This window comes from Sylvia atricapilla, chromosome 23, assembly GCF_009819655.1.
Source record: "Sylvia atricapilla isolate bSylAtr1 chromosome 23, bSylAtr1.pri, whole genome shotgun sequence".
NCBI lineage: Eukaryota > Metazoa > Chordata > Aves > Passeriformes > Sylviidae > Sylvia > Sylvia atricapilla.
Window position 1 is genome coordinate 688273 of NC_089162.1, and position 27718 is coordinate 715990.

The 27718-nt window shown below is 48.6% G+C and overlaps 1 protein-coding gene across 2 annotated transcripts in view; it reads right to left on the bottom strand.

Moving 5' to 3' along the window:
• Positions 1–5103: 5103 nt before the first annotated feature.
• Positions 5104–27718, bottom strand: part of FLI1 (Fli-1 proto-oncogene, ETS transcription factor) — a 70194-nt gene continuing 47579 nt past the window's right edge. The window contains exons 5-9 of one of the 2 annotated variants that reach the window (XM_066334695.1): positions 23770–23835; positions 10932–10997; positions 9737–9799; positions 8592–8639; positions 5104–7654 (exon numbers count right to left, since the gene is read on the bottom strand). In XM_066334695.1, the coding sequence (XP_066190792.1) occupies positions 7125–7654; positions 8592–8639; positions 9737–9799; positions 10932–10997; positions 23770–23835 (773 nt within the window). In that variant the 3' untranslated portion in view covers positions 5104–7124. The remainder of the gene's footprint in view (positions 7655–8591; positions 8640–9736; positions 9800–10931; positions 10998–23769; positions 23836–27718) is intronic. The other variant, XM_066334696.1, reaches the window with a different exon arrangement.

Consider the following 27718-nt stretch of genomic DNA (forward strand, 5'->3'; position numbering starts at 1 on the left):
CGACTGCGGCAGGCTTGAAAAGCCGAGCGAGCATTTATTGGGACTGTTCCGCGTTTTATTACACGAAGTTCAATGTATTTAGTGGCTCGGTTTTGGCACGGGCCGTGCTAGCGGGATATATTTAGCCCCTTCACAGAAGTGTTGGGAATTCTCGGTGCTGAATTCGGAGGAGATGTGAGCGGAGGGCTGGGGGCTGAAAACATCGGCGGCTGCACCCAAAGCAGAGCGGGGGGATCACGAACGGCGAGGCTGCGTCTGGAGAGACCCATCTTCTGTGGGGAGCTCTGCTCTGGAAGGTCAGACCACACACTGCTCCCTGCTTTGTGCCTCAGTCTCCCCAGCTGTTAAACCCCAACAGCACAGTGGTGCTGGGGAAATGCTTGGATTCCATCACCTCAAAGGGCTTTTCCAAACTCACTGATTCCATGATTCTACCACAGCCCATCTCGGGACTGCCCCCAGCCCTCGCTGTGTCAGTTTTGCACCAGTGCCCAAGGTCCCTGTTCAGAAGAAGCTCACTGGAAGTGCTCTTGGTGCTCTTGGAGCCGAGTCCCCCAAGGAGTCACCGTGTCACTGTGGCAGAGCCATCACATCCCTTGGGGTGGTTTTGATAGCCCAGATCACATCCCTTCGTGCTGCTGTGGAGCTCCACAAACACCGCCCTGGAACCAGCCCCCTGCTCGCCTCTATCCCTCACGGAGAAGGATGCTGCTCCTCAAATTCCCACTGCAGGGTTGGGATGCCAGGACCCCTGGGTCTTCAGGCTTTGGAATGTGCTGGCTGAGGATTTCGGGGAGCTACTCAGCTCCCTGTCAGCCTTGAGCCTCCAGAAATGGAGCATTAATGTGAGTTTTAAATCCTCCACGGAAACATCTGCCCCAAGCTGAACCCGCTTTTTAATTTGTTTTACTTTAACACTGCAGTACACTATTATATCAAATATGTGTATATATACACACACAATTGTATCAAATATGTGTGTATATATATAGTGTTCTATGAAATATGCATAAATCTATATGGAATCACAGAATGCTTTGGGTTGGAAGGGACCTTAAAGCTCATCCCATTCCACCCCCTGCCCTGGGCACTAGCCCAGGTTGCTCCAAGCCCTGGCACTGAACACTTCCAGGGATGTGGCAAATGTATAGGTAATAGATGTATATATGTAATATATAGATGGAATATATGTAATAGATGGATGGATAGATAGAGAGATAGATATAGATAGATGATAGATAGATAGATAGATAGATAGATAGATAGATAGATAGATAGATAGATAATGTATGTATGTATGTATGTATGTATTATAGGTGGGTCCTGAGGTAGACAGAAAGCCCAGGGAAGGTGTTCAGGTCTCTCCAGGTGCCCTCTGCCCACACTGCCAGCACAGCCCCCTGCAGCCGCTGCCTGGAGAGCCTGGGAATGCCACCCCCGAGCTCCCAAGGGCTGGGCATGTCCCTGCCAGGCCTCCAGGGCTGCAGGGAGGAGGCTCTGGCGGCCTGAGCACGGCAGCAGGGAGGGACGTGCATCCAGCACTGGGCTTTACAGCTCCGGGACACAGAAACTTCGGGAGAAGCCAAAGCAAGGAACAAGTTTGCAGCGGTTCCTGGAAAAGAAGGAGCCAGCTCTGGTGGTGAAATTGCACCAAACTTCCAGACCGCCAGGCTCCTCATCCTCCTTCTCCACTGCAGCTTCAAATAAGAGCTCTAGGAGTGAATCCTGTTGTGCCTGCCCCTGGTTAGGAGCAGCAAGGTCCCTTCACCTGGGAAACCTCCCTGGCCCAAAGCCCTTCCTGCTGCAGTTATTGATCCGGCTCAGGGATCAATAACTGATAGTTATTGACCAGCTGTGCCCATCCCCTGCCTACACAGGGTGATCCTTGGGGTTCCTTGGGGCAGCTCCCCCCCCTGTGGGTGCAGGGCTGATGGTCTTACTGCTGCCGTGGCCTCAAAACTGCTCTGCCTTTGGTCTTCACATTCAGTGGGTTTGGTATCAGGCTCTGTTTGCTGCTCTTGGAGCCTGAAGAGCTGATTTTTGCCAAGGATCTCTAATTCTATACTGATATATTAGAAGAATCTTAGCTTCATGTGCAGGGATTTCTACCTCTGTAGTGAAAAAAATCATGACACACAAGCTAAATTACGTGTTGTCATTCTCCACACAACCTTAATCAGGGGTCTCTCAATTCTTTTCTGATACAACAGAAAGGTCTGAGCTTTATTTGCAGTGAGCTCTGATTTCACAGATGAAAAAGTTCATGTGTATCTTATGCTGGGTATTGTGCAAAAATATACAAATAAGGTCTTTGAAGTGAATTCATAAACGCCACCCCCTGAGGTGCCCCTGGACTGCAGCTCTAATTAACACCAAATGCAGCCATGCTCGGTTTGATGTGGGAGAACAGACACTGGTAGGCAGCAGGCTGAAGTCTCACCAACTAATTTCACAGAAGTTATTAAAAATACTGGATCAGTGCAGCAAAGCAGCCTGTAAAAACTCTATTATTGTAATAGGATAATGAAGTAAAGCTGTCTGCTTTCATCCAGCATTTACACACTGAGGGTTCTTTCCCTGTGACAGAGTTGGGAAACAGCAGCTGGGTTCATCCCTCCTTTGAGCACAGAGCTTCAGGCCCAGACATTTACTGCCATGGATGTGGATGAAGCATTGCTGGGCAAGTCCAGCCTCACATTAAATATTTACATCAACAGACGTTCTAGAAGATTTCCCCCATAATTAATGCCTCATTTCAGGGGGAGTACACTTGGGCGTGAATATGAGAAATCTATCTTTGTCTTTACTAAGGGAAGGTCTTGGCACAGGGAAATCCCTCTCCCCTGTCCTGGAGTGGGAAATCCCTCTCCTTTGCCACAGGATTCTGTTAGAAATCTGCAGCTGTTTGGAAGTTCATCCTCAGGGCTAAAATACAATTTTTAGGTATATAAAGCAGGAAGGCGCCAGTGTGCACAGGGGGTGGGTTCTGGCATGCTCTCAGGGATTCTGGACAGCAGGAATCTCAGGTGCTAGGCTCTGGAAGGATTTGTCATCCCCTAGTTTACAGCATCTAACAAGTGCTTAAGCTGGGAGCTCCATCTTCCAGTGGGGATAAAAAGGCTGCTTCAGAATCCAGTTCAAAGCAGGTTCTAAACCTGTTGGCTGTAATTAAGCAGGAGGAATTAATACACACAGAGACAGGACCAGCTCAACCAGAGAAAAGCAGCACAGAGATCCAGCCAAGAGAACCAGAACTCTGAGCCTGTAAAGCCATTGCTAATTCTACTCAATGTACAGGCTGCACTCTTTATTTATAGACAGAGGAATGGAGAGTTAGTTCCAGTTTGGCATGTTTGAGCTAGATCCCACTCAGGGTTTGAGGCTGGTGGAACAGAAATCCTGGGGAAATACCAGATCCCTGGAAATCAGCAGCTGAATTCACCCTGATTGCAACAGGAGCTGGGCTCCCTGGGGAGCTCTGAATCCTGAATGTTGATGTAGAGAAGGTTTTCTGCTGCTCCTGTTGACTCCCAGCTCACAGCCATGTGATCCCAGCCATCTGGCTGGTAAACTTTCTGATTTAAGCCTGAAATACTTGAATTCCATCTGCCTTGTCCTCCTGGGAAAAGCAGAAAGTAGCATTAGGGCTGTCAAATTCCTTGTTTGCTTTGTCCCAGTGTGCCCCAGAAACTTGGGATGGGCGGGGAGATCCCTGTTCCCAACCCTGGTGCATCCAACACGGCAAAGTCAGCCTGATTTTGAGGGGCACAAACCTACTCCAATCTCTGTCTCACTACTCTTTTTCTACAGGAGGAATGTTAATTGTTAAGATCTTATGAAAATGCTCTAAGAGGTGCCTGGGAAGTGTCCCAGCAGTGTGAAGCTGTCTGGCACTCTGGGTGGACATGTCCTTCTGCTAAGATCTCTGCATTCCATGGGAATGCCTGGAGTGGGAGGCAAAATCTGTCTAAAGCTAAATATTAGCAAATACTAGAAAAAATTAGTAACTAAAGCTAAATATTGGTGACTACTAGAAAGGACTAATGCCAGCAAGTACCCTGAAGGGAAGGATGAAAAGAGGCAGAGAAAATCTGAGCTGGGATGCTGCTGATCACCTCCCAGGGCTCCTTTAACACACTGGGCAGCCACAATGAGATGCTTCGTAAATTATTGGTGATTTTCAAATGTCTTCTTTTCCCCCTAAAATTCCTGCCGGCCAAATTTTGCTATTAGGGACATCTTTGCACTCTGCTAACCTTCAGAGTCTGCCTTTAGATGCTTTTGTGCAGTATCATCTTCTGATTTGCCTATTGGCAGGCGGGCAGGACAAGGTATTCAAATAAAATACTTGATATTTCCACTGATGCTGCACAGCCAGAATTAATCTCGCTGGTGCTGCAGTGGAAAACAACGGAGATAAGCAACAAACCACTCGCTCTTGTGACTTAATTGAGCAACTCTGGTGGAATCCACAGGGGGAGCAGCTCTGGGGTGCTGGAAGTGGCCTTTTCCCCCAGCCAATCAAGCTTTGTCCTGGCGCTCAGCAACAAAAGGTTGTGTGCAGGAAGGAAGTGCTGTGCTTGTGCAGCCCTGGCTTCCCAAGGCTTTATCAGGTCTGCAGGAACTCCAGATATCTCCCAGGACCACTGTGCAAAACTGCAGGAAGTGCCGCAGCCTGACCTTTACCCACAATCAGAAGATTCCTTGGCAGAGGTTGTTTTTGCAGCCTCCACCTCAGGAATGCTGTGAAGCCCTGGCTCTCCCTGGGGTTTGGGGATAGGTGGGAAACGGGAGCAGGCTGGGCACACACTGACATTCCTGGGGGCCCTGGGGCACCCCAAGAGCCACCTTGACACTTCGGAGCTCTGGCTGCCCTTCCACTTTCTCTGTCTCTCCACGGACAAGAGCCTGGGTTTTAATCCTTTCAACAACCAAATCCAGTCTGATCAACTCCGGCAACAATTTTCTGGAGTGAGTGGTCAATACTACAGGGATCAGGATGGGTGGCCACTACTGTGGAGCTGCTTGCTTTTCCTTTTTAGCTAAATTTAATTTCAAGTGCATGCAAATGTGAGAGGGGAGGGAGAGAGTGGGACAATGTGATGCCTTAGAGAAGAAAGCCACCATTTATTTTGTCACTTTTTTTTTTTACATCATCTTCTTCATACAACTGTTTCATTGTAACGTTAATACACTTAGAAAAACAGCAAACCACCAAGATAGCTTGCAAAATTATATATATATTTTAATATCCAAAAAGTACATTGCATATATATAGTAGCAAAAGCTCCATTTCTGTGGGTAGTTCCTTCATACTTAAATTTTGCGATTATTGCAGAAATGTTGTTTAAAGACACCTCGAAAGCACTAAGACCTAACTGTATTAGCTTGATCTTCTCTTCCCACTTTGTTAAATAATGGCATCAGTGCTTGTGTTTAATGTTCTGAGCAGACTCCAACGCTCTGCTTTCAGACTCCCCTCCTGCAATTGGATGCACATGGACCAAATCCCACCCCCACAGAGTCCCAGGGGTTGGTCTAGACTAGATAGTTGTGATCCTGTTAATTGGCTGCCACTTAATACAAGTCAGCTAATGGGTTGTACATGGAAATCTCGCCCCCCAGACATCTGTTCCAAACCCCAAATGCTTGTGGTTTACCCTCTGTTTATGGCACCAAACCGCCACTTGTGCAGCGTCACATTCACATGTGCAAAGCTGGGGATGGCTGAGACTTCTGGAAGGGGTCGGATTTCCACAGAACCCCCCAGCAGGAGCCATCAAAAAGAGGAGTATTTCGTAGTTTTATCTATGAAGTGGTTAAGATGTTCCCAGAGTTCAGGATTTGGGTGTAAAGCAATCACAGAACATTGCAATGGTTGCCTTGAGATGTCGGTCCTGTTTTCAATCAGCCTCACTGCAAACACGGGAGTAAGTGGAGGTAATTTGCAGACAGCCACAACAGACTAATACAGAAAATCCTCTCCTCTAGACAAACCCAAGGCAATCTGGAATGTTTCTGGCCACTTTGGGGGTCAGTCATGGATCCAATTGCAAGACCAAGCCTTCTCCAACAGATACATTACTCATGTCTTTTTTTTTTTTTTTTTTTTTTAGCAAAAGGTACAAAGCTACAGCCCAAATGTACAGATTGAAAAGATGTACAAATTACATTAAAAAAATAAACAAAAACAACTGAGCTGACAGTAAAAAAAACAAACCTGCATTTGTGACCGAGGTCAACTCGTTTTATTTACTCTGTCTTTTTAAAACTGTGAGATATAGGGAAAAATAACTCTGCATAATTTATACAGTAATTTGCCTTCTGGTTTGTTGACCCTTGTTTTGACGGTCTGACAAACGCACAGCGTTCGCGAATCGGTGCTTCCAGAGCCCCGGGCAGAGCCAGGGACCTGCTGTCGTTTATTCACTTCACTTCTGCTCCCAAGGAGTGTCTGTGCTTGACTTCGTGTTACGCTTGTTCTGGTTCCTGCTGCTTTCTGAGTTCACACACAGTCGAATGAAGTTGTAGTCTAGAAAAGTTCCTTCAATGCCCTTTACTTCTTAAAATATACATGTATATATATATATATATATGAATATATATATATATATATTTAATTTCCAGTTGGGTGAAAATCCTCCTCTGCCTTAGAGCTAAGATTCCAGTTGTGGTGCCCTGCAGCCCAACGTCCTCCACTGAATGGTCAAATGGCCAGTGAGAAAAACCCCATTGTGGTCATCTTTTCCTATGACCCACCACTGGATCTATGCCTTGTCAAAAGCCTTTGAATTCTTCAAAATTCCTCTCATCCAAAAGCTAATAATCATTCCAGGGAATGGTGAACCATCTTCATTGTAACTTTCTAAAGAGGACACAAGCCTTAAACACCAAAGAAAATGCAGAGTACTGGCCCACAGGAGCTTCCATCTCTCAGTTCAAGACACAAGAGGCAAAGTTACAAAAGTAAAAGTTTTGGTCCAAGAATAACAAATATCCAGTTTTAATTCTTCCCCAGAAAGGCCACAATTATCCATTAAGGGTCCCCCCAAAAACCATAAAAATCCCAGAAATAAAGAAAAAGTCCAACCAGACTGCTCAAGGCCACTGGCAGATCAAAGCATTTAGTAATAGCTGCCCAAGTGCGGTGTGACGTGGGCGTTGGGGTGGCGGGGCACGTTGGGGTTGGGATAAATGCTTCCTGCAGGGGAGGTCCAATAGGGAGAGGCCGCTCCAAAGAAGCTGGATGATGTGACAGGCATGGAGGAGGGGTGTGGGGGCACAAAGTTCACCTTCTGCTGGTGGGCATGGTAGGACGGCATGTAGGACAGATCCGACGGGTACTTGTACATGGAGGACTCGGTGGGGTGGGGCTGCAGGGCCTGGGCGATGCCGTGAAAGTCAAATTTGTAGGCATACCTCTTGCCGTGCACTTTGGTCATAATGTTCTTGTCGTAGTAGTATCGCAGCGCCCGGCTCAGCTTGTCGTAATTCATGTTGGGTTTGCTTTTCCTCTCGCCCCAGCGCCGCGCCACCTCGTCAGGGTCCGTCATCTTGAACTCGCCGTTGGTGCCCTCCCAGGTGATGCAGGAGGCGTTGGAGCTGTCCGACAGCAGCTCCAGCAGGAACTGCCACAGCTGGATCTGCCCGCTCCCTGCAGACACGAGCCAAGGGGAAAGGAAATGACTGGAGCCTTCCTGCTCCGCACAGACAAAGGCAGGAAACAGAAGGACTATCTCGATCTCGACTGGGAACTACTCCTTCAGGCCTTGGAAAGGCGGCCCCAGGAGTGGATAAACTGTTCCCAGCAAACAAGTTACTCAGCCCTTTGTTCTGGGCCTGAGGTCACATTACATTTCATAACGGTTGCCTCTGGCCTTAAAATCCTCGGGCTATTCTTATGAGTAGGGTTTTCTGTGAGGACACTGCTCTGCAGAGTTTTCACTCACTGGTTAGCACAGTGTACTTCACCCCTCCACTGCTCACTCTTCGCCCTGGAGATTATTTTGGAATATGCAGCTCTCTTTCCAGTGGGTGATCTGAGTTACACGGGATGATTTGTTACCCAAATGACTCCTGGTTTTACTCAGTGCAGTTGTACAAGTAGTTAATGGTAAGTTCAGAGCCTTACAGGCACCCCATCTGTGTAAGTTTGGTCAGTTCAAGCAGGGCTTGCTCCAGGCTTACTCCCTAAAATCAGGGATTATTTACTGCAGGTGATGTGCTAGGGACAGTTAGACTCTGACTTTCAGAGATGTTTTGTGCCTTTTTTCTTGCAACCCACAGCAGGCAGTGAAAAATTAATCTGCACTGCCAATCTGAGAGACCTGGACTTAAGTCCTCTATAAAACTCTTCTTAGGGAATGCTGGGTTTGGGTCAGAACACTCAGGATGGTGGTTTTGTCCTGACAGAGATGATGTTGCACCACTGTCCTCACATTTCTTTAAGGATTTTGGAAAAAGACCTTGTGAGGTCACAGCTGCTGAGTTCAGTGGCTCTCACAGGTCCCCCCAAGGGTGCAGGGACAGCAGCAACAAGGAAAAAAATCACCTCTTTGATAAGGGGAGTCTGAAATGTAAAATGAACTCACCTGGATTGGCAAGACGGCTGCTGGTGGGCCCCAGGATCTGGTAGGGATCTAAAAATAAAATAAAGTTTTTTAAAAAAATCACCCCCAAAAAATTTAAATGATGTTTCATCAAAAAGAAACTCCAGGTCATTATGTTTTTTCTAGAACCTAAATTTTAATTTTCTTTCTTTACTCTTTCTGCCCCTTCTCCCAGGGCCTGGAAATGCTCCTTCTTTCTTTCTTAGCAAACCTCCAAGTATTTCTGGAATCCAAAATGGCACAGCCACAGTTTCTGGCACTGTTCTCAGATCTGCCTGCTTTTGTAGTCTGGAATCTCCTTGGACATACCCTGCACTCTGTGGCAACCAGAAAACATCAAATGTGGAAAAAACCTGTGGGATAGGAGAACAGTCACAAAGCAGGAGCAAATGCATTTCTGCTTACAAAAAAGACCTCAATGATAAGGAGAGCAGATGAGATTTTCAGATTCACTTGTTAGCAGCTGAGCTTGCTGCCCTGGGAGGGCAGGAAATATTCACCCAAGTCTTCCCTTGTGAAGCAAACACAGCATTAGAGAGATGAGAGTAACAGGATTTTGTTGCTGGCTCCACCAAGGCTGAGTGGTTCTTGAAAACCCCATAAAGCATTTATTAGGAATGAATTCCTTCCCTTTCTGTGGGGCCTCTTCAGCCCTAATCTCTACACTTCTCTGCCTTTCTCTGGTTGTGGTGATGTGGATCTGCAGTTTGCTGGTGGATTGAATCAGTGCCAAGAGAGCCCAGCCCCAGAGCAGAGGGAGGGGCTGGGAAGCAGCAGTGTGGGCAGGGAAGGTGGGAACACAGCAGGGAACACTCTCTGCTCTGCCCACTGGGGCTGCTTCCCTCCTCTGCCTGCTCTGGGAGCCCTGCTGGGAGGGCTGGAGACGCTTCCAGCAGGGAGGGACAACCTGGGATGCTCCATAGGGATAGACACTGCAGGTCCCGGCACAGGGATGTTCTTTTGGCTGGGGAGGGGCAGAGCAGCCACAAAGAACCTGTTGGGAAGAGCTGCTGGCACAGCTCAGGGCCTGTCCTGAGCCTCCCCCTGCCTGTCCCCTGCCTGGGGCTGCTCCACACGGGAATTCTCCCCGGCCGCTCCCAGTCCAAGGGCACAGAATCCATTCTCACCTGGCTGGGGCCGCTGCTGCTCTGTTGTCTTATTCACATTTTGTGTCCCTGTGACAGGAGGGCCTGGAAAGAGAAGGGGTTTATAGGGACAGAGAACAAGTACAAAGTACAAAACACATCCCACAGGAAACACAGCAACTGCAAGGGAAAGGTTTGCTCAGACTAAGAGCTGAGATTTTGGAGATTGCACTATACAATTAAGAGGTGTCCCTGGAAATTTAAATTTTCAGTGTAAAATAAAAATACACCAATAAGGAAAGCATTATATAGATATCTAAAATTTGCTAAATTGGCAGTGAGACAAGGAAAATATGTAGATACTTCATTAATTTTCTTTTATTGCAACTGAACTCCCATTCTAGTTTGCAACCACGTCGTGAACAAAAAATTGGATGCAAGTTCTTTTCTAGGAAAAAAAAAAAGCGGGGGGGGGCGGTTTATCAAACATTTAGTTGAAAATATCATGGCAATTTGTATAAATCCCTTCACCAGGAAGATCTGCTTCTCCTCTTTGTATCATTTCTCACAACAGAAAACTGTGACTCGAAGAGTAATTCTCACATTTGGGGTGGGCACAGCTCAGGAAGCTGCAGAGCAAAGGGAGGGAACTCTGCCAGGTGCTGCCACGTGGATTTACACCAAGAGTACCTCGCTGAGGGTCAGAGGTGCCCACCCTGCACAGGGAGAAGCCCAGCAGTGGGACAGGGGACAGTGGCTCAGAGTCAGCAGGCTGTGCCACCACAACACGGATTTTAGGGACAGAGAATTGGTCTGGGATGTCATCCCCCTCCTGGGAATCCAAGGCACTCTAAATCCAATGAGGACAAGAACTGGGAGTGAGCAGGGCTGGAGCAGAGGGCCCCATCTGCCTGCTGGACTTTGCCTTTCTGGAAAGTTGGCAGAAACTCTCAGAATGTGCCTGGACTGTCTAGATCTGTCCCTAAACCCATCACAGCATGGGACAGGCCTGTGGTTAACAGGGTGTCTGTGCAGAGGATTTGCTCCTGGCCCCTTAACCAAACCCTACAAGTATTACTCTGTCCATAACATCATTCTGCTTCTTATCTGTCCCCAATTTTACCTCTTATCTATCCCCAAATCTTCTGCCCTTCTGACACTCCTAACACAGGCCAGCTGAGCCCGTCTCATTTTAATCTTCCATTGCACAGTTGTGATTCCCACTGGGACAACTTACTTTTGGAGAGGCCAGAATTCCCATTACTGCCCCATCCTCCTCTCCTGACTGCATCATAGGAGGGATCTAATGACAAAAGACAACAGGCACAGAGGGGTTGAAATGAATTTCTACTAGAAAAAAACTTTTAAGTATCTGGCTTTGCTTTGTCGTCCCAGCTGGCTTGGCTGTGTTTTTTTCCTCTCCCACATCTCCAGTGCTCCCCTAACCCCTCACAGAAGTGTAAAAAGGGTGTAAATGCAGCAGTGGGTCTCGTCGGGGGCACAGAAGAGCAATGGGACACATCCTGACCATGAAATGCTGTCATTGCACTCAGTGGAATTCAGTATGACCCATCCCAGCCAAAAGGAGACCCCTTTCTCTTATCTCAAAATTCAGAGGACCACAGGCAGAAGAGGAGGAAGAGCTGAACCCTGTTATTATTTCACAGAAATTAAATGAGGATTTTAAACCTGGGGAGGCTGAGGATTTGAGGTCACAGGAAGGAGGCTGTTTCAAGGAGAGAAAAAAGGGACAAAAGCATCCTCCAGGGACATCCCACGTGCCCCTCTGCCCAGCACCTCCTGCCTGTGGGGCTGGGCAGCTCCCTGAGGATCCATCCCAGGCACTGGCACATTCCTCCAGCGCTGGGAAAGCCGCTGAGGCTTTGAAATTACAGCCTTGAAGTTATTGGCATGGGAAGGAAAACAGAGGGACGGGAGAGGGGAGGGTGGAGGAGCCAGAGGAGGAGGGAAAAGAGGGCAATGGGGGAAAACAGAGCTCGTGTAATCTGCCTGTTTTTATTTTTATTTTACTTGTTTGTTTTTTTCCCTTTTTGCTGAAACCACAAACCCCACTGCAAATAGATCAGACTGGAAAACAAACCACTGTGGTTTCAGCTGGGACAGAGAATGGGATGGGACAGCTCGGGAAGAGGGAGGGGACAGCCTCATGCACGCTGTTCCAGCAGGAAAACCTGTCCCATTAGGGATCCCTGTCCCATTAGAGATTCCTGTCCCCATTAGAGATTCCTGTCCCATTAGGGATCCCTGTCCCATTCTGGATCCCTGTCCCCATTCTGGATCCCTGTCCCCATTAGAGATCCCTGCCCATTAGAGATTCCTGTCCCCATTAGGGATTCCTGTCCCATTAGAGATTCCTGTCCCCATTAGAGATTCCTGTCCCCATTAGAGATCCCTGTCCCATTAGAGATTCCTGTCCCCATTAGAGATCCTTGTCCCATTAGGGATCCCTGTTCCCATTCTGGATCCCTGTCCCCATTCTGGATCCCTGTCCCCATTAGAGATCCCTGCCCATTAGAGATTCCTGTCCCCATTAGGGATTCCTGTCCCATTAGAGATTCCTGTCCCCATTAGAGATCCTTGTCCCATTAGGGATCCCTGTCCCCATTCTGGATCCCTGTCCCATTAGAGATTCCTGTCCCCATTAGAGATCCCTGTCCCATTAGAGATCCCTGTCCCCATTCTGGATCCCTGTCCCCATTCTGGATCCCTGTCCCCACTCCCATGGGGGACTGGGAAGTGCCTTGGTGCTGTCAGGACCGTTCCCCCAGACCCAGTCTCCAGTCCCTGCTCTAAACAAGGCGCTGTTCTCAGGGGGCATTTTCCTGGCTGGAAAACCATCATGTAACCCCGATGTGTCCCAGTGAGGCAGAGCTCTCCCAGTGACCAAAACCAGGAGAGCAGTCCTGGGGCAGTCCCTGCCTTTTCCCATGTCCTCCCTGCAGCCAGGCTCTGCCTTCCATTGCTCCCCTGGGATATTCCTCTGAATTATTAAAGCCAGAGCTAGCAGAGCCATGTTTGGGGAAACGCTTTGAAAAACCCAAGTTCTGCACTGAGAAAAGCAAAACCTTCAGCAATGTCCACAAAGTGAGATGTTAATGTACATTTTGTTTTGTTCAACCAATAAACAGTTCTGTAATGTAACATTAATGGGAATGCCATATGATGATTCTGTCAAAAGAAAGGCAGCAATTCTTTTTCCAACAGAAAAATCCTTTTCAAAATTGGGAAAAGTTTCCTTCCCAAAAAGTAGTAGAACTCACAGAAAATTTTCACTTTTCTCTGACTCTTTTTGGGGCCAGATCATTGACTCAAGGCAGTCAACTGCAACGAAGGAGTTGCTTGATCCAGAGTCATCAACGTGATTTGAGTAAATAAATAGGCCATGACTTGGAGAGATGATCTGCCTCCTCCTTCCCCTCTTCTTCTTCCTCTTCCTCAGGTTTAATCCAGGTTGACTGAGTCTCTTTGCCTCAGTTTTTCTTCTATAAATATGGATTATGGAGCAAAATGTGGGAATGTATAGAGGCAGCCTTGTGCTGTAGGTTGAGATTCAGCCCTGAGCGTGACTTTGCCATAATAAGAAGGGTTAAATATGATATTCACCCATACAGACCCTGCTATTGAAACACTCTGTGCACTCAGCTACTGCAAGTTTCCAACTCTTTCTCTCCCCTTAAAAAAAAGAAAAAAGAGGAAAAAAAAAATCCAAATGCAGGAAGCTATTTTTATTTCACAAAAATCCCTGCAACGTGAAAGAACCACACCAGCCCTCCTGGCTTCCAGGCCCAGGCTCGAAAGCCGAATGTGTTTAAAGCAAAATAGAAAAGGCAGAGCCAGGGAACCCATCCAAAGACTCAGGTTCCTGCAAAAACAGGATCATTCCCAGGACCTGACGCCCAGTGGCTTGAAGAGATCCTACAGAATTCCAGCCAGACTGTGACAGGGAGAGTCTTATCTGTCATTTAAACCATTTGGATTTTACACCAAAACTTGCCATGGGATGGAAATTCAATTAGAAGACTTGGACTGGGGTTCTCTCCTGGTGTAAATCAGCAAATGGCTACAGGGAAGAGGGGGCAAATTTATCCCAGAAAGGATCAGGTCCCCATGTCTGGTTTAGACTTAAAAGGCCCCATGGAACAAGAGCCCTGTGACAAATGTGTGTTCAATACAAAATGGAATTAAAGAGCAGAAATAAATCATAGATGCTTTCAAGAACTGTCATTCTGCAGCTGTCTGGTTTATGTCCAGAAATTCCCCAGCCTGAATGTTCAGTCTATTAGGAGGAAGGTAAAGGATATTAATAATGCTTTGCACTTTCACAGCACCTTTCAACTGAGGATCTCACAGCTTTGCAAACATTCGCACTCACAGCGCGCCTGAGAAGGAGGTTAAATATAATTTTATTTATTTGCAGGCATGAATGCACTTTCTGCAGGCTTTGGCTGCCTTTTCCAGATGCACTGCCTTTCCCAGAAATCAGGCTGTGTGGGGCAGGCTGCAGCACTGGTCTCTGCTCCCCCTGAGCCCTGGGCTCCCCTCTCTCACCCCAAATCTCCTCGGCTTCTCCCTTGCTGCACTCTGTGCCCAGCTCTCTGTGCCCAGTCTGCAGACAGTCCCTCATGGAGCTGTGTCCCCTCCCAGCACCTCTGGGGCATATTTAGTCTGAACAGACTGATAGATATTGCTGGGGCCACATGGACAGACCACACAGACTCCCTTCCCAGGAAACCAGCCTGAATACCCCCAGGTGGATTCCCACACCACGAGCCCAAATCCTTGTCATCCTTCCAGCCTGAGTGCAGCACAGTGAGGAAGGCTTTAGGGAGTCTGTGTTTGAGATATGATGTATTAGGGAGCAAACCCTCTCTGATAAGCTTTAAAAGATTCAAAAAAATAATAAAAAACCACCGGTGTTTTATAAATTTGAGAGTTTGGGACAGAGGGGAGGCAAGGGGGGTTTGGTGAACAATGGGCTCACAGTGCCTGTGCTTCCTGAGCTGCAGGGAAGTGCTGACAGCCCCTGATTCTGCTCCCTCTGGAGGAGCTTGCTCAGTCCGGCCTGAGTCAGGCACCACTTTGTGCTACCAGCCCTGGTGAGGCTTTCCAGGAGAACAACGAGCTTTGGACCTGGAATATCCACATCTTTTAGGCCTTTATTTTTCTAGGATGGATACAGTGGGGGTGGGTCATTCGTGGACTAAATGCTTTATGGGCACTATGGGGGAATCTTATTTGGAATGCCACTCATGCTGGCACTACAGACAAGGCTGGGAAGAATGGAGAGCCCACGAATTTCTGGAGCTGGTACCTTCAAGAAAATTCAGCAACTGGAGGGTGGGAAGGGGCTTTCTTAAGCATGAAGACAGAGTCAGGAAGGGAGAAGGCAGACCCAGGCATCCTGGGGGATCCAGACTTGTGATGTGGCTAAGTGGTCACTTGGTGTCTATTTTGTGGCAACCACTTTATAGGGACAGAGGGAAAGGAGGGTCAGGTACCTGGAAAACCCTGTGGATCTCAGAGCCCACTTCAATTCAAAACCTTCTTCTTCCCATTCTCCTGATTTGCTTCACTGAAATCTCTAAGGCCAAGTCCTGCCTGGAAATAGCTGTGCTCCCAGTCCAGGTGAGACAGGTCATCCCAGAACAGTTCCTCCTGCATTCCAGGTTTGGGCCATGGACTCTCCATGCAGAACACAGACTAGGTTTGGCAAGGAGTCCTTCTGCTTCAGGACCCCGGCCTGGTGGCTGGAATTTAAATTAGCTTGCCTAAATGTGGAAAGCAGACCCAGGTGTCCTGGGAGATGCAGCCTGTGATTAATCCAAGTGGTCCCTTGGAGTCTATTCTGCAGCTGCCACTTTATGGGGAGAGAGGGAGAGGAGGGCACAGGGCCTTTCCTGCCCAGGTGAGGCTGTGAGAGGTGGCACTCGCCCAGTGCCTTGGCAAAGTCCCAGTGTGGGAACAAACCCCAAAGCCCTCTCCTGCTGCAAGCCAAGCTTGTCAGTGAGGTCTGCCCAGGTCTGTGTGTCCAGCCCTCACACTGCCTCCTTCTCCCTCCTGGAGATCCCATCGAGGAGCTGGGGGTAGTATTCAAAGCCACTGGAGACCAGAAACCCAGACTGTGGCTTTCTGCAGAGACCAGGGAGCCAAAACCACTTTGTCCTCCTCCTTAAATGGACTGGTTTAAATGGTAGCAGCAAACATTTAAGCTGTAGAGCCCATAAGGTCCCTCCCTGGCTCCATGGACATGTTCTGAGGGCTGCACACACAGGACACCTCCTCCACACAGAGGACACTGCTGACTGCCCCACACACCCACAGGACATTTCTGACTGTCCTACATAACACAGGACATTTCTGACTGCCCCCCACACACAATGCAAACCTCCTCTCAGCACAAGCTGTGAAGGCTCTGGGCTCTCACCTGTCTGTAGCTGTGGGCAGGGATGGTGGGACAGGGACTGGAGCATGGTCTGAGGACTCCTGTGGCCTTTTCCAGTGGCTCTGCCAACCTCCCATCACGTTTACCCAGCTCCAGGGACGTGTGGTCCAACTGGGCACACTGAGGCCTTAAAACCTCACAGCATCACTCGTTCTGCAAGGAACTGCTTTTCAACTTACTATCTCTGCTAATTAAAACAATGAATTAACACATGGGCACATGTCGTGCTCTTTGTCATTCCTGGCCAGTGTTACTGTGACTGTTCCCATTGTTACATGAGACTTCCCAGTCCTTCAGCACCAAACACTTTTTTTCTCCTTCAGGACACAATATGCTCTTCCTTGAGCTAAGGAACCATCACTCCAGGGGTCAGAAGTGGGAATCAGTAATTCTAAGTCTCTTCACTAAGAGGAAGCAACTCACTGAGTGCAGAATGATTTCAGAGTTACTTCTATTTTACATTATCATGCTATTTGATTATTTCACAATTGAAAAATATCATCAACCTATCTTTTGCATCCACCTGGGTGCACTGTTGGACTCGATGATCTCAGAGGCCTTTCCAACCTGAATGATTCAGTGATTCTCTGATGTCTACATTGCTGTTAACGTGTTACACAGATCCCAAATCCCGGCCTGGAACAACACTGGGTTTTGACCTGAAGTCAACTCTAACCAAGTGAGAAGGGACTGACTGCTGGATTTAGGGGAGAAATCTGCTGCAGAGATGGATGTAAAGAACAGATTTAGCTTGGGGAGTGTCTGAAAGTAGCTGAGAGCCTGATTGTGAGTTGCTGCCTTTATAGAAGTACAGATCAGAGGGATCAAACATTTCTGGTTGAACTCCTGTTCTAAATCAGTGAAGGATTAAAGCCCTGTGGCTGAAGCACACTTATTTCCAGAGTCACATAGTATCTGGATGGTGTAGGAATAGAACAGGGATTCAGTATTCCTGTCTCTGGAAGTGTCCAAGGCCTGTTTGGACAGTGGAAGGTGTCCCTGCCATGGCAGGGGTGGCACTGGATGGGCTTTAAGGTTCTTCCAACCCGACCAGTCCTGGGACTCTGTGATTTCCAGAGGGATATCCTGAGCTGGCCCAGGCAGGGCATGCTCGGGACAAATCACTGTGTTTGAGCCCTGTGCCCTGTCCATGGGCAGAGCTGGGGTGCAGGAAAAGAGCTGCACAGGGCAGCTGAGAGCCCCAGCTCTGCTCCCCGCTCAGGCTCGGAGTCACTCCCTGTTGCTCCCAGCCAGAGGTGACAGACCCCAGCGGTGCCTGGAAAAACATCCCTGAGCCACGCAGCGCTGCCACTTCCTGAGCCTCACCCCGTGCCAGCCTCACAAAGACACTTTACAAGAAAAGGAGGAAGTAATGAGAAGATTTTTTTCCCCTTGTTGTTGCTTTTTTTAATATCAGCAGCAGAAATCCCAATGCACAGTGCACAGAGAGTGAGGAATGTGTCCTGAGAATCCCTCCCGGAGGCAGCTCGGCAAAGCAGCCGCTCTCCAGCCAGCAGGGATGTTCCTGGGCTGCGCTGGGCTGCAGGCACAGCCAGGGCACCAGCGAGCTGCCCTCCTCTGCACACCCACGGAACACCCACAGCCACCCAGGAGTGGGCAGGAACATGCCCACAGCACTGCGTGGGTTTTACCCCCGGCACAGGGCATAAAACCAAACCTTCACGGGCCTGGAGGCTGCTTTTCTTGAAAACACACAAATGCAGAAGTAAAAACAGCCCAAACCTCAAATCTATGGAGAAAAGGGCCACGCACACACGAGAGAAAAGGGAAGACACACATGCACAGCCACGGCAGTTTTACAGCTTTTAAGTCATCATCAGGAAACAAATTAAGTCTTGTTTTAGGAAACAGCCTGAGCACTTGCAAGGCTTTGGGAGGGAGAGCCTGGCACCCCAGCGAAAGTGTGACCGTCCCCCAGCACAGAAACACCCCTTGCACTGCACCCCAGGCACAACAATAATGGCTCTTTTGCTGGGGGAAAAGGAAGGATAATGGTTACTTAGAAAGTGCTCCAGACAAGCTGTCAGGTTGAATTCAGAGAACTGGAGTCTACTCTGGGACAGCGCTGGCTCGGGGTGATCCCTTGTGAGTTGGGTTTCCTGCCTGCTACAGCTTAAAGACAACGATTCTTTGTTTCCAGTTTTTCTGGTGAAAAAACACACGCCTGCCTCTGAAGAGGGTCAGGGAGAAGCAGACAAAACACTAACTCTGGAATTTCAAAGGAAAACAATTAAAAAAAAAAGAAAGTATAAAAAGCAAAATCCGAGCGCGCTGGCTACTGTCTCCCGAACTCATAAATCCCTGCTTGGCCACACAGCCAAAATGAAAGGAGACCTAAAAAGCCTCCCCTTTTTCTGCTGCCGAGCTAAAAATGGGATATTTCATCACCAGGCACACAAATATCATCGTGAAATATTTTAGCAAGTAGAGACAATTAGGAGGGCACAAAGCTGCAGCTGCTTTTCCTCTGCCACAGCTGAAGCTGGAGAGTTTAAAACCTTTGCTGTGAAAAGGGCTCGCACTGACACACTCAGAGGAGAGTTTTGAATGTGCTCAATATATTTCACTACAACCTTTTAGATCTGAAAAATGGCCTTTCCAGGAGAAGGGTTTTATGCAGGAATTTGAGTGTTTTCCTGTGGGAACTGTGCTTATGCAACCACATTCCCTGCAGTCTCTGCCTCTCTCCCCAGTCCCCCAAAATCTGAACCTATTACCCCAAATTGTCACTCGATTCGACAAGTGGGAGAGAAGAGTTTTGAGTAGTTCCTCCCAGTTTAAAGGGAACACAGGTTGCAGCCCTGATGGTGTGAAAAGCAGCTGCACAGACTCATATTTTGTGAGGTACCAGGGGAACTGGAGTGAGAGAGATTTTAATTGATGCTCCAACACCAGGAAACTGTTTCTTAGGGCCTCACAATGAACATTGGTACAAAGCCCCAGGAAATCACTCTGGATTTCAGAGTTCACTGATTTATTTGTCTTCTTAAATTTGCCCACAGCCCCACCAACACACACCTTGTACACAACATCCTCATTGTTCACACAAGGACTTCTATAATGCGAACATAAACTTGGGATAGCCACAGAATAAACCCTTAAAATTCCTCCTCCATCCCTGTTCTTGCACTCACATAGAGAATGTGAATCACTTCTTCCCTCTTTGAAAGGTACCACATTCCATTTTCTTGTGCTCTGGGCTGGATTTCTGAGGCTTTGGGCTGGTCTGTCACTGTTTTCAACCAAATCTGGAAGGCTCAAGAAGGATCCCATCCCTCCCTGCCAGGAGCCAGGTGGGGGTTGGGATTTCTCCCAGGACAACTACAGGACAAGAGGAAGCTCACTCAGGCTGTGCCAGGGGAGGCTCGGTTGGAATTTCTTCATGGAAAGGGCGGCTAAACACTGGAAGGGCTGCCCAGGGATGTCTGGAGTCCTCATCCCTGGAGGTGTCCAAGGAACACGTGGAGGTGGCACTCAGGGCTCTGGGCTGGGTGACAAGTGGCGATTGGTCACAGGTTGGACTCGATGGTCTGGGAGGGCTTTTCCAATTTAAATTATTCTGGGATTCTGAGACTCTATTGCCTTGGGCTGAGCCTGACCTGTGCTGCATGCAGCTTTTGAACCAAGATCCTGGTTGACCTGAAGACAAATAGCCCCAGGAAACCCTTCTGGTTAATTCTGACCTGTGATGCTGAGCCTTCCTTCAGAGGGCTGCCACCTCCCTGCACAAACACCACTTCCCTGGGATCAGCGTTGGAAAGCACCACACATCCCAGCCCAGCCATTCCCACAGGCTGCATGGACACAGGAAACCTCACACAGCCACACCCCAGGGATCTGCCTCACTGGGAGCCCCCAGCCCTGCCCGGGCTTCAGCTCCCGCACAGCATTTCACTTGTGCATTAACCACACGAATTACACAGACCCCAACACACTGAAAACATTAAAACTGGGCTGGAGAGAGGCCAGAGAGCTCAAAGCCCTTTGGGAACATGGCCCTTTGGCCTCCCAATGGTGCTGTATGCGAATACTCTTTCCATTTCCCTATGGAAACTTGCTTAAATGACAGCATTCTGCAGGAGAGCAGTTTAAGGTCTCTCTGGACTGGGGCAGAGCAGTGAGCTCAGATTCCTGTCCCTCTCTCCAGTACCCATAGCAGATCACTCCAAACAGTCCCAGAAAATGACCCAGACCTGCAGTGGAAGGGGACAGAGCTCTTTCCATTCAGCCATGAGAGCAGCCTCGTTTCATTTCCCAGAAAATTGCTCTCCAGCCAAAAAATACTGGTGATTTTCATTAGAACAATTTACTCTTCAGAGGCAGCTGAAGACAATTTGTCCCAGTGACGCTCAGTCCCATCCTTTGGAGTGCTTGTGAGGCTGGAAGGGGGTGAAGCTGAGGCAGCAGGAGTTCTTAGAACAGGCCAAGGGTTCTACCTGTCTGCTGTGAGAACACTCAGCTGCCCCAACTGTGGGACTTACAGGATCTGCTGTAAAGGTTCCCAGGATTTCTGCTGCACAGATCTGCACTTTAGCCCCCCTAAAGCAGAGCTGCAGCTCCTGTTTGCAGAGCTGGCACTGCAGGGAGTGAAAGGGCTGACAACAGAAGGGAAAAAGGGAGTCAAGTCTGCAGCTGCAGCCAGGGCAGCTCTGCCTGCAGAGCCACGGCACCAAACCCAGCCCTGGGATGGCACTAGGACATGAGCCAGGCTCCCTGTGCTCCTGGGGAGGGAGCAGAGCCATGTGCTACATCTGGAACATCTGCAGCTGTCTGTGCTGCAGCTGCACTTTTTTTTTTTTTTTTTTTTTTTTTTTTTTTTTACATGTGGGTTCTTTTTTTCCAGCCGTGGATGGAACATGTTGTGTAAAGTACAGTGTAAACGTATGCAAAGGGCTCCTGTCTCTCCCTGGAATCTGCACAAGCAGGTTATTTGCACTAGTTATGTATAAAAATTACGGGAGGAGTGAAGAAATTGCATTTTTTTCCTATCTTTGGCAAGTTTGGTACTATTTCATCACCTGCTTTTGAATCCTCAAGGGAAAGTGGTTAGAAAAACCCGTCTGTTTTTATTCACAGGCGTAGAGAGGAGAAATATTTACAGGATTGGTAGATTCCAGATGCATTGACATGAAGAAAACTGTTTAATCTTTTGAGAAGTTAGACAATTGTAAAAAACCCCATAATTTTTAACCTGAAATTCCTTTTCCAAAAGAATATAATCTTTTGGAGTGAGAATATCACCTTGAAGTGAGCCCATTGAAAAGGAAACAAAGAAAATCCCATTTCCTAAAAAAAAACAACCCACCAGACTGAGGAATTCCGAGCCCAGTTTTATGAGCATCATGAGTTTCTGCTGTGCTCTTGGATGAGCCATTCATTCTGCTCCCCCAGTTCCTTGTCTGCCAGCCTGTGTGTTCTGTCTCTTCTCCTGACATCTGATCTCAGGGGTAACCTCACTCAGCTGCAGTGGGTTGGAGTGGGGCAGTTTATGCTACACCAACGTAGAAGGAATGATGGAATTTAGCCTTATAGGAAGAAATGGGGGAGGAATACACAAGGTTTCACCATTTCTACGTAGTCCTTAATTTTTATTTGCCTCTCCCCTGAGTGTGTTTGGTCCTTTATTGACACATGATGAAAGTTCCATGTGAAGCTGAGGGCTCCACGCTGACAGCAGTGAACCCAGAGCTCTGTCAGCTGCACTGCAGAGACACTCTCGAGGCCACTAAAAATGCAGGGGGAGGGACACTTTCCCCTCAAATTTCTTCCAGCCTGAGTGACTCAAGGCCCAAGTCACAAAGTGTTCAAAAATTCAGAGGAGTGTGGTTCTACACAGAGACTTTCTCTTTAAGGAAAAAAAAAATCAGACTTTTCTTGGCTTTATTTTTAGCAACTGCCTGGCCTGAGACAAAATGAGCAGAGGTTTGGGTGTAAGGGGAAATGTGAAGTAGCACATGTCCCTACTTCATTCACTCAGGAGCAAGCCCAGCTCAGACAAACTTTAACTAGGGGATTGTTAATGCCAAAGCAGTCAGAGCAAACCTGAGCGGCTCTGTCCCTGTACTGCCCCTGTGTTATCAACTGATGCTGCCTCAGAGGAGAGAACAGTGTGCTAGGGAGCTCGGGTGGGCATTCATGCTGGGCAAAAGGAGCTGCAGGAGGAAGCAGCCCTGATCTCATGTCCAGGTCTGAGGCACTTGGGGATGGAATGCAAGGAGAAAGGAGGGCTCTGAGGGCAGCACAGAAAGGAGGAGTCAGTCCCTCCGTGCAGGAGCTGGTTAAATGTGAGGTCTGTTTGCTGCAGCCCCTCAGTGGAATGGAAGGTTTTGTCTCTCCAGCTGCTGCAATAAAAGACCTTCTGCTTTCCCCACCGTTCTTTTAAATCCAAACTTGTGCCTTGTCCATGAAGCCACGTTCTCCCCAAGAGTGGAGAGGTGTTTGTACCTCACAGCTCATGGGTGACAGTGAGGGGACTGGCACGGGACAGACTGGCTCCAGTCTGCACTGGAGGAGATGGAGAGCAGGAGATTTCTCTGCCTTCAGTCTTGTGGGCAGGAGATTTCACCCCTTCCCAGAAACTTCTCGAAGGAGGAGCTGAACAGAGCACAGGGAACAAACCCAATGCTCCTACAGTAGCACAAAGGGAAAGGAAAACCCCATTTGAGGCTCCTGTCCTTCCACACTGAGTTACAGACTCTACACGGCAGTTACAGAGCACAGAGCAGATTTTGGCTCTTTCACCCTACTTGGCCTTTGCCAATTCAACTGCTCTATGTAGGTGAAGGATGTGCTTCATCCTGTCCCTGCCCACGGCCATGCACTGCAACCAGATAATCCTTAAGGTCCCTTCCAACCCAAACCCTTTGGGATTCTGTGATCACACCCATCACACCAATGCTCACAACTTTATCCTGACTGAGAGTCCAGTTTGTCAATACAGATAAGAACAAGGAGCAGGGCTGCAGTTGCAGAGGAAAATCTGAAACATCTGACTGAAGGACACACAAACAGCTCCAAAGCTGAAGGAGCCTCAAGAAGGTTATTACCTTTAAACTTCAAGGTTTCTAAGCTATGTGATCAGAATTTCTACCAGATAAAAAAGAAATTTGAAACAAAAAAGAAAATCAAGCTATTGCAAAATGAAAATGTCAAAAAGATACATTTGTTCTTCCTTGCAGGTTGAATGAGCTACAGATCCATGGATGGGTTTGGAATACCTGAGCAGCCTTTACAATAGTGAAATGTATTGTGAGAAGATTTTATCCTTTCAACTGTGAATATGGAGTGAAACAGTGTCTCAGGCCTTGTGTCTGCGTGGGATTCCAAACTGTTCACATCAGGAACAGAAAATGCCACCAGTTCACCAGCTCAGCAAAACACAATGTGACAGTGACACATTGGATGCCATGGTGCTGGCTGGACAAGCAGAGATGGCATTTCCAGCCTGGGTGGGGCTGCACAGGGAGAATTATTCCTTTTTAACTGTGCTGTGAAGCAGAGTGGAGCAGAACATTTTCATGCCATAGATATTATTAACAAGGTCTACTTTTAACCCAGTCAAACCCAGGACATTTATATGCAAAACACTGACCTTCTTTGGTGGCAAGACGTGAGGAATCTGTGTGGGATGGAGTGTTGTAGACCAGCAGTGAGCTACCTGCAAGGCAAAGAGAAGGAATTAGAGCAGTCTGGGCACACTGCCACGGGGAACCATGAGGGCAGGTAGGAAATCTTCTTAATGGCATGAAAAAAACTAATTTTGCTGCTAATTAAGCACACATTTTCTGTGATATTAATCTAAAAGCTTGGTAGCTGCAGGTCACACGTGCTGCTGTTTCCTCACTTACAAAAAATAAAAATATTTGTCTCCTTCACTGAGTGCTTTGATGTCCCCCATTGAAAACTGATTTTAAGGAGTGAGGTTGTACAGGTACAGAATCTATCCCAGCCTCCAGACATGCCTGCAGCACAAGCTGCATGACATGATAAGGAAGAAACTTTTCTCTTTCTGTCTGTGACAGAGAAATTTCCTGTTTGAGGAACAGGCAGGAGAAAAGAAAGAAAAGACACAAATTGCACTGTCAGGACCTGGCCATTTTTAGAGTGTCACATGCTGGTTTGGGGCCAGCAGCTGCCCAGCTCTCCCTGGGACTCCAGCAGCCCCGTGCCCGGGGAATGTGGGTGCAGCTCTTGGTTCAGAGAGGCCTTTCCATCCAGCCCCTCGTGACACACAAGTGCAGCACAAAAAGAACCTGTTGGAAGGCTCTGTGCAGTCTGTGGGGGGAAATGTTCCTTTCTGAGCATTTCCCTCTGGTTCTCCTGGAAACGGAGGAGGAGATGCTGGGAGTTCAGGGAAGCCAGCATGAAATACACATTTCACGGCTGTCTGGTTAAGTGTGCTCACACCATCCCCTGGGCTCACCTTTGCTGCAGCTCCTCGGAGCAGCTTGTGCTGGGTCAGTGACACCCCTGACAAGGCAGAGGGTCCTGTTTCTCCCGATGGTGTGCCCGGAGCAGCAGCAATCCTGCCCTGAGAGGGCTTTTACAGCCCTCCAGATCCCCTCAAAAATGGGATCCTGCCCTGAGCTCCATCAGCAGGGCAGGGACACAGGGACACCTGTCTGCAGGTACCACAGCACCAGCCCAGCAGCAGCTCGTGGCTGAGCCCTGCAGTCCCACCCTCCTCGGGCACACATGATCCCAAAGGACCTCAGCTGCCCCTCTCTGTCCTGGGGGCGGAGGTTTAGGCAGTTCTCTGCCAGATTTGAGAGCCATTGCAGGTGCTGGATGCTGCTGGCCTCTGCTGCAGTGATTCCTGTCCTGCCCCAAACACAAAGGCCCAGACTGCACAAGGCCACCGAGGTGTCGGGGACAAAGCTGCTCCCAGCGAGGGGAGGATGGATGGAGCCAGGTGCAAGGCAGGGGATGCTCCCAAAGCCCGGGATGGATGGTGAGCCAGGAGGGAAAGAGTTCAGAGGGATCCCAAGGGCACCTGCCTCTGAAAGCTGCCAATAGCCTAAGGAACTGGTTGGAATATTTGGAGAGATTGGCTGCGGGAGGAATTGAGACAACTCTGTCCACCTAACTCATGTTTTCATCAGGTGGTTCTGGATTTGGCATTTCTTTCTTGAATATCTGTAGGGAAACTCCTGTCCACCACTCTCTCCTTGAAGGTTATTTAAAGAAATCCTGAGTGCAACGCCCAGCCCAGCTTCTCTCTGCCAGACAGGGAAGTGCAGGGGAATTCAGAAACGTGGTTTTCTATGACTAAATGGGCTGCAAATGAATGGCTGGGGCGGTGGGGGTAGGGTGATGAATAGCACTGAGCTAGCAGGGTCAACCTATAGCTACTTTAGGCTAAAAAAGCAGCCCAAGCCACTGGAAAGGACCGGCGCCTCCCCCGGTTTAATTGCTCAAAGTTCTCACCTTTGCCCGTCTGAGGTTTCTGGTGGGAACACCACAGAGAGGGAAATGTGTTTCCTATTAAGGGTTTCAATGGAGGAGGGAAAGGGAGAAAGGCAGAGACCTAGATCGGGACAGAGGAAAGCAGACAGACAGACGCAAGCCAGGCTGCTCCTCCCTCTCTCCTTCGGGGGCAGAGCTTTGGCTGTGATGAATTTTCAATTTTTGTTCCTATTCACCATTGCTGGGTCAGCAACACCATGGATGGACCAGATCTCTCTGGTATGGTTAATGCAGTGAGGGCTGTTCTCCCATAATTAATGTTTAAACATGTTATCTTATGGCATCCCCCCACCTTTCCCTTTCCTTTATTTCCCTTGCATTCATTACAAGAAGATGGAGATGGACTGAAAACCAGGAGAAGTTCTTTTCCCATAAAACCCTTCCCTTCTCACAGGCATCATCCTTCAGAGGGGCAGGAACATCTCGGTTCCACAGTCTCAGGGGCTATTTCATTGGAAGGTCTTTTCCACCCTCACCTTCCCCGGGCCCTGTGGCCCTCCCTGCATGGCTCCTGCTGGAGTCCAGATCCTGCTGCACTTGGCAGGATGCTTTTGTTGGCCATTAACACACCACTCAAAACCACTGAGCAGTTTTCTGCTTTCACCACAGCCTCCTCCTTTCCCTTCAGCCTCTTCTCCTTTGTGCACCCCATGCCCTGGCCCCCACCACCAGGGAGGGAAAGGATGGAGATGGCAGCTCAGTTTTTTTGATCTTCATCCCAAACACAGCATGGATGCCTCCAAAACTCCCTTCCCCCTGCCGAACAGCTGCCTGGAGAGCATTCCCCAGGCAGAATGTGCTTGAGAAAGCTCAGTCTGGAGCCCCAAAGTGTGGGGATGGACAAAAAGAAGGCAAATCAAAGCATGGCTTCACGGTTTTGGAGAGGGTACTAAAAGAAACATGAAAAGAAAGATGATTGTTTGAGGAGGTGGATGGAGAGTTCTCTGGAAAAGCCACTGGGGTGTTTTGGGAGGCTCCAAAGGACAGACAGGACTAGCAGGACTGGGCTCTGCACTCTGAAATCTCCTGAGGATCAGAGACGCTGGAATTCCTGCCAGCTCCAGTGGCTTATGGCAGCAGGAGACAACTGCACCATTCTGATCCAGGCCTAAGCCAAAGACTAAAGGTGCTGGGGAATGAGTTTGAGTTACTCTCGACTGCATCACACAGCTCACCTTGAACCTTCCATTGCTAAACTGAGACTGAGCTTTTGTTGAGGTCATGCAGATGTTGCTGGTTTATTTTTAAGTCTGGACTCCAGATGTGCCAAAATAATGTATTTCATAGACAGCTTTAAGAAAGTTTTCACCCTGATTGGAGTGTAAAATGCTGAAAACCTTTTGAGAAAGATAATTTTCAGGTGGTCTCCTTGTCAGGTGAGCAAACAGCTCAGAAAAATTCGGATCAGCTTTGTTTCTGGAAAACAAACCCCAAGTGGAGGATTCATGAATCATCACATATCCAGCTTAACATCCCAAAGCACAAACACCTTTAGAGAGCCTGGGCGGAGGCAATCCAGCCTGTAGGTCTGCAGTTCCCCCAAATCCTCCTGTGCTTGTGGCCATCACCTATTCCCTGCCCTAAGCAGGAGCAGAACTGAATGTCTGTGGGACAAACACCCTTCCAAAAGGGGAAAACTCGTGAAAATAAAAGCCCATGTCCCCATGGCACTGAGCTCCAGGCTCGGCACTGAACATCCGCTGGAAGCTGCTCTGGAAAAGCCATCAGCTCCTCTGGAAGGCATCACTCCATGAGGGAAACACCCAGCTCTCCCCAGAGCAGCCTGTCCTTGGGCTGGGAACAGCTGCAGGGAAGGAGGAATGCTCTGCCCTGCTCCAGCAGACAGGAGCTGCTCTAATGAGCACAGCACTCACAGCACGTCTGGGCTCAGCACACACAGACTCATCATCCTAAAGCTAGGGATGGACTGGGATTGAATTCCCTGTGAAAAAGGAGTGAGTAATCTGCCTGAATCCATCAAAGTTCCTTGGGTTTTGCACTGGCTTAATAGCACAGAAATAATTTAGGCACTGCCCTGGCAGGACAGGATATTTTGATGATCATTATTGCAGCAG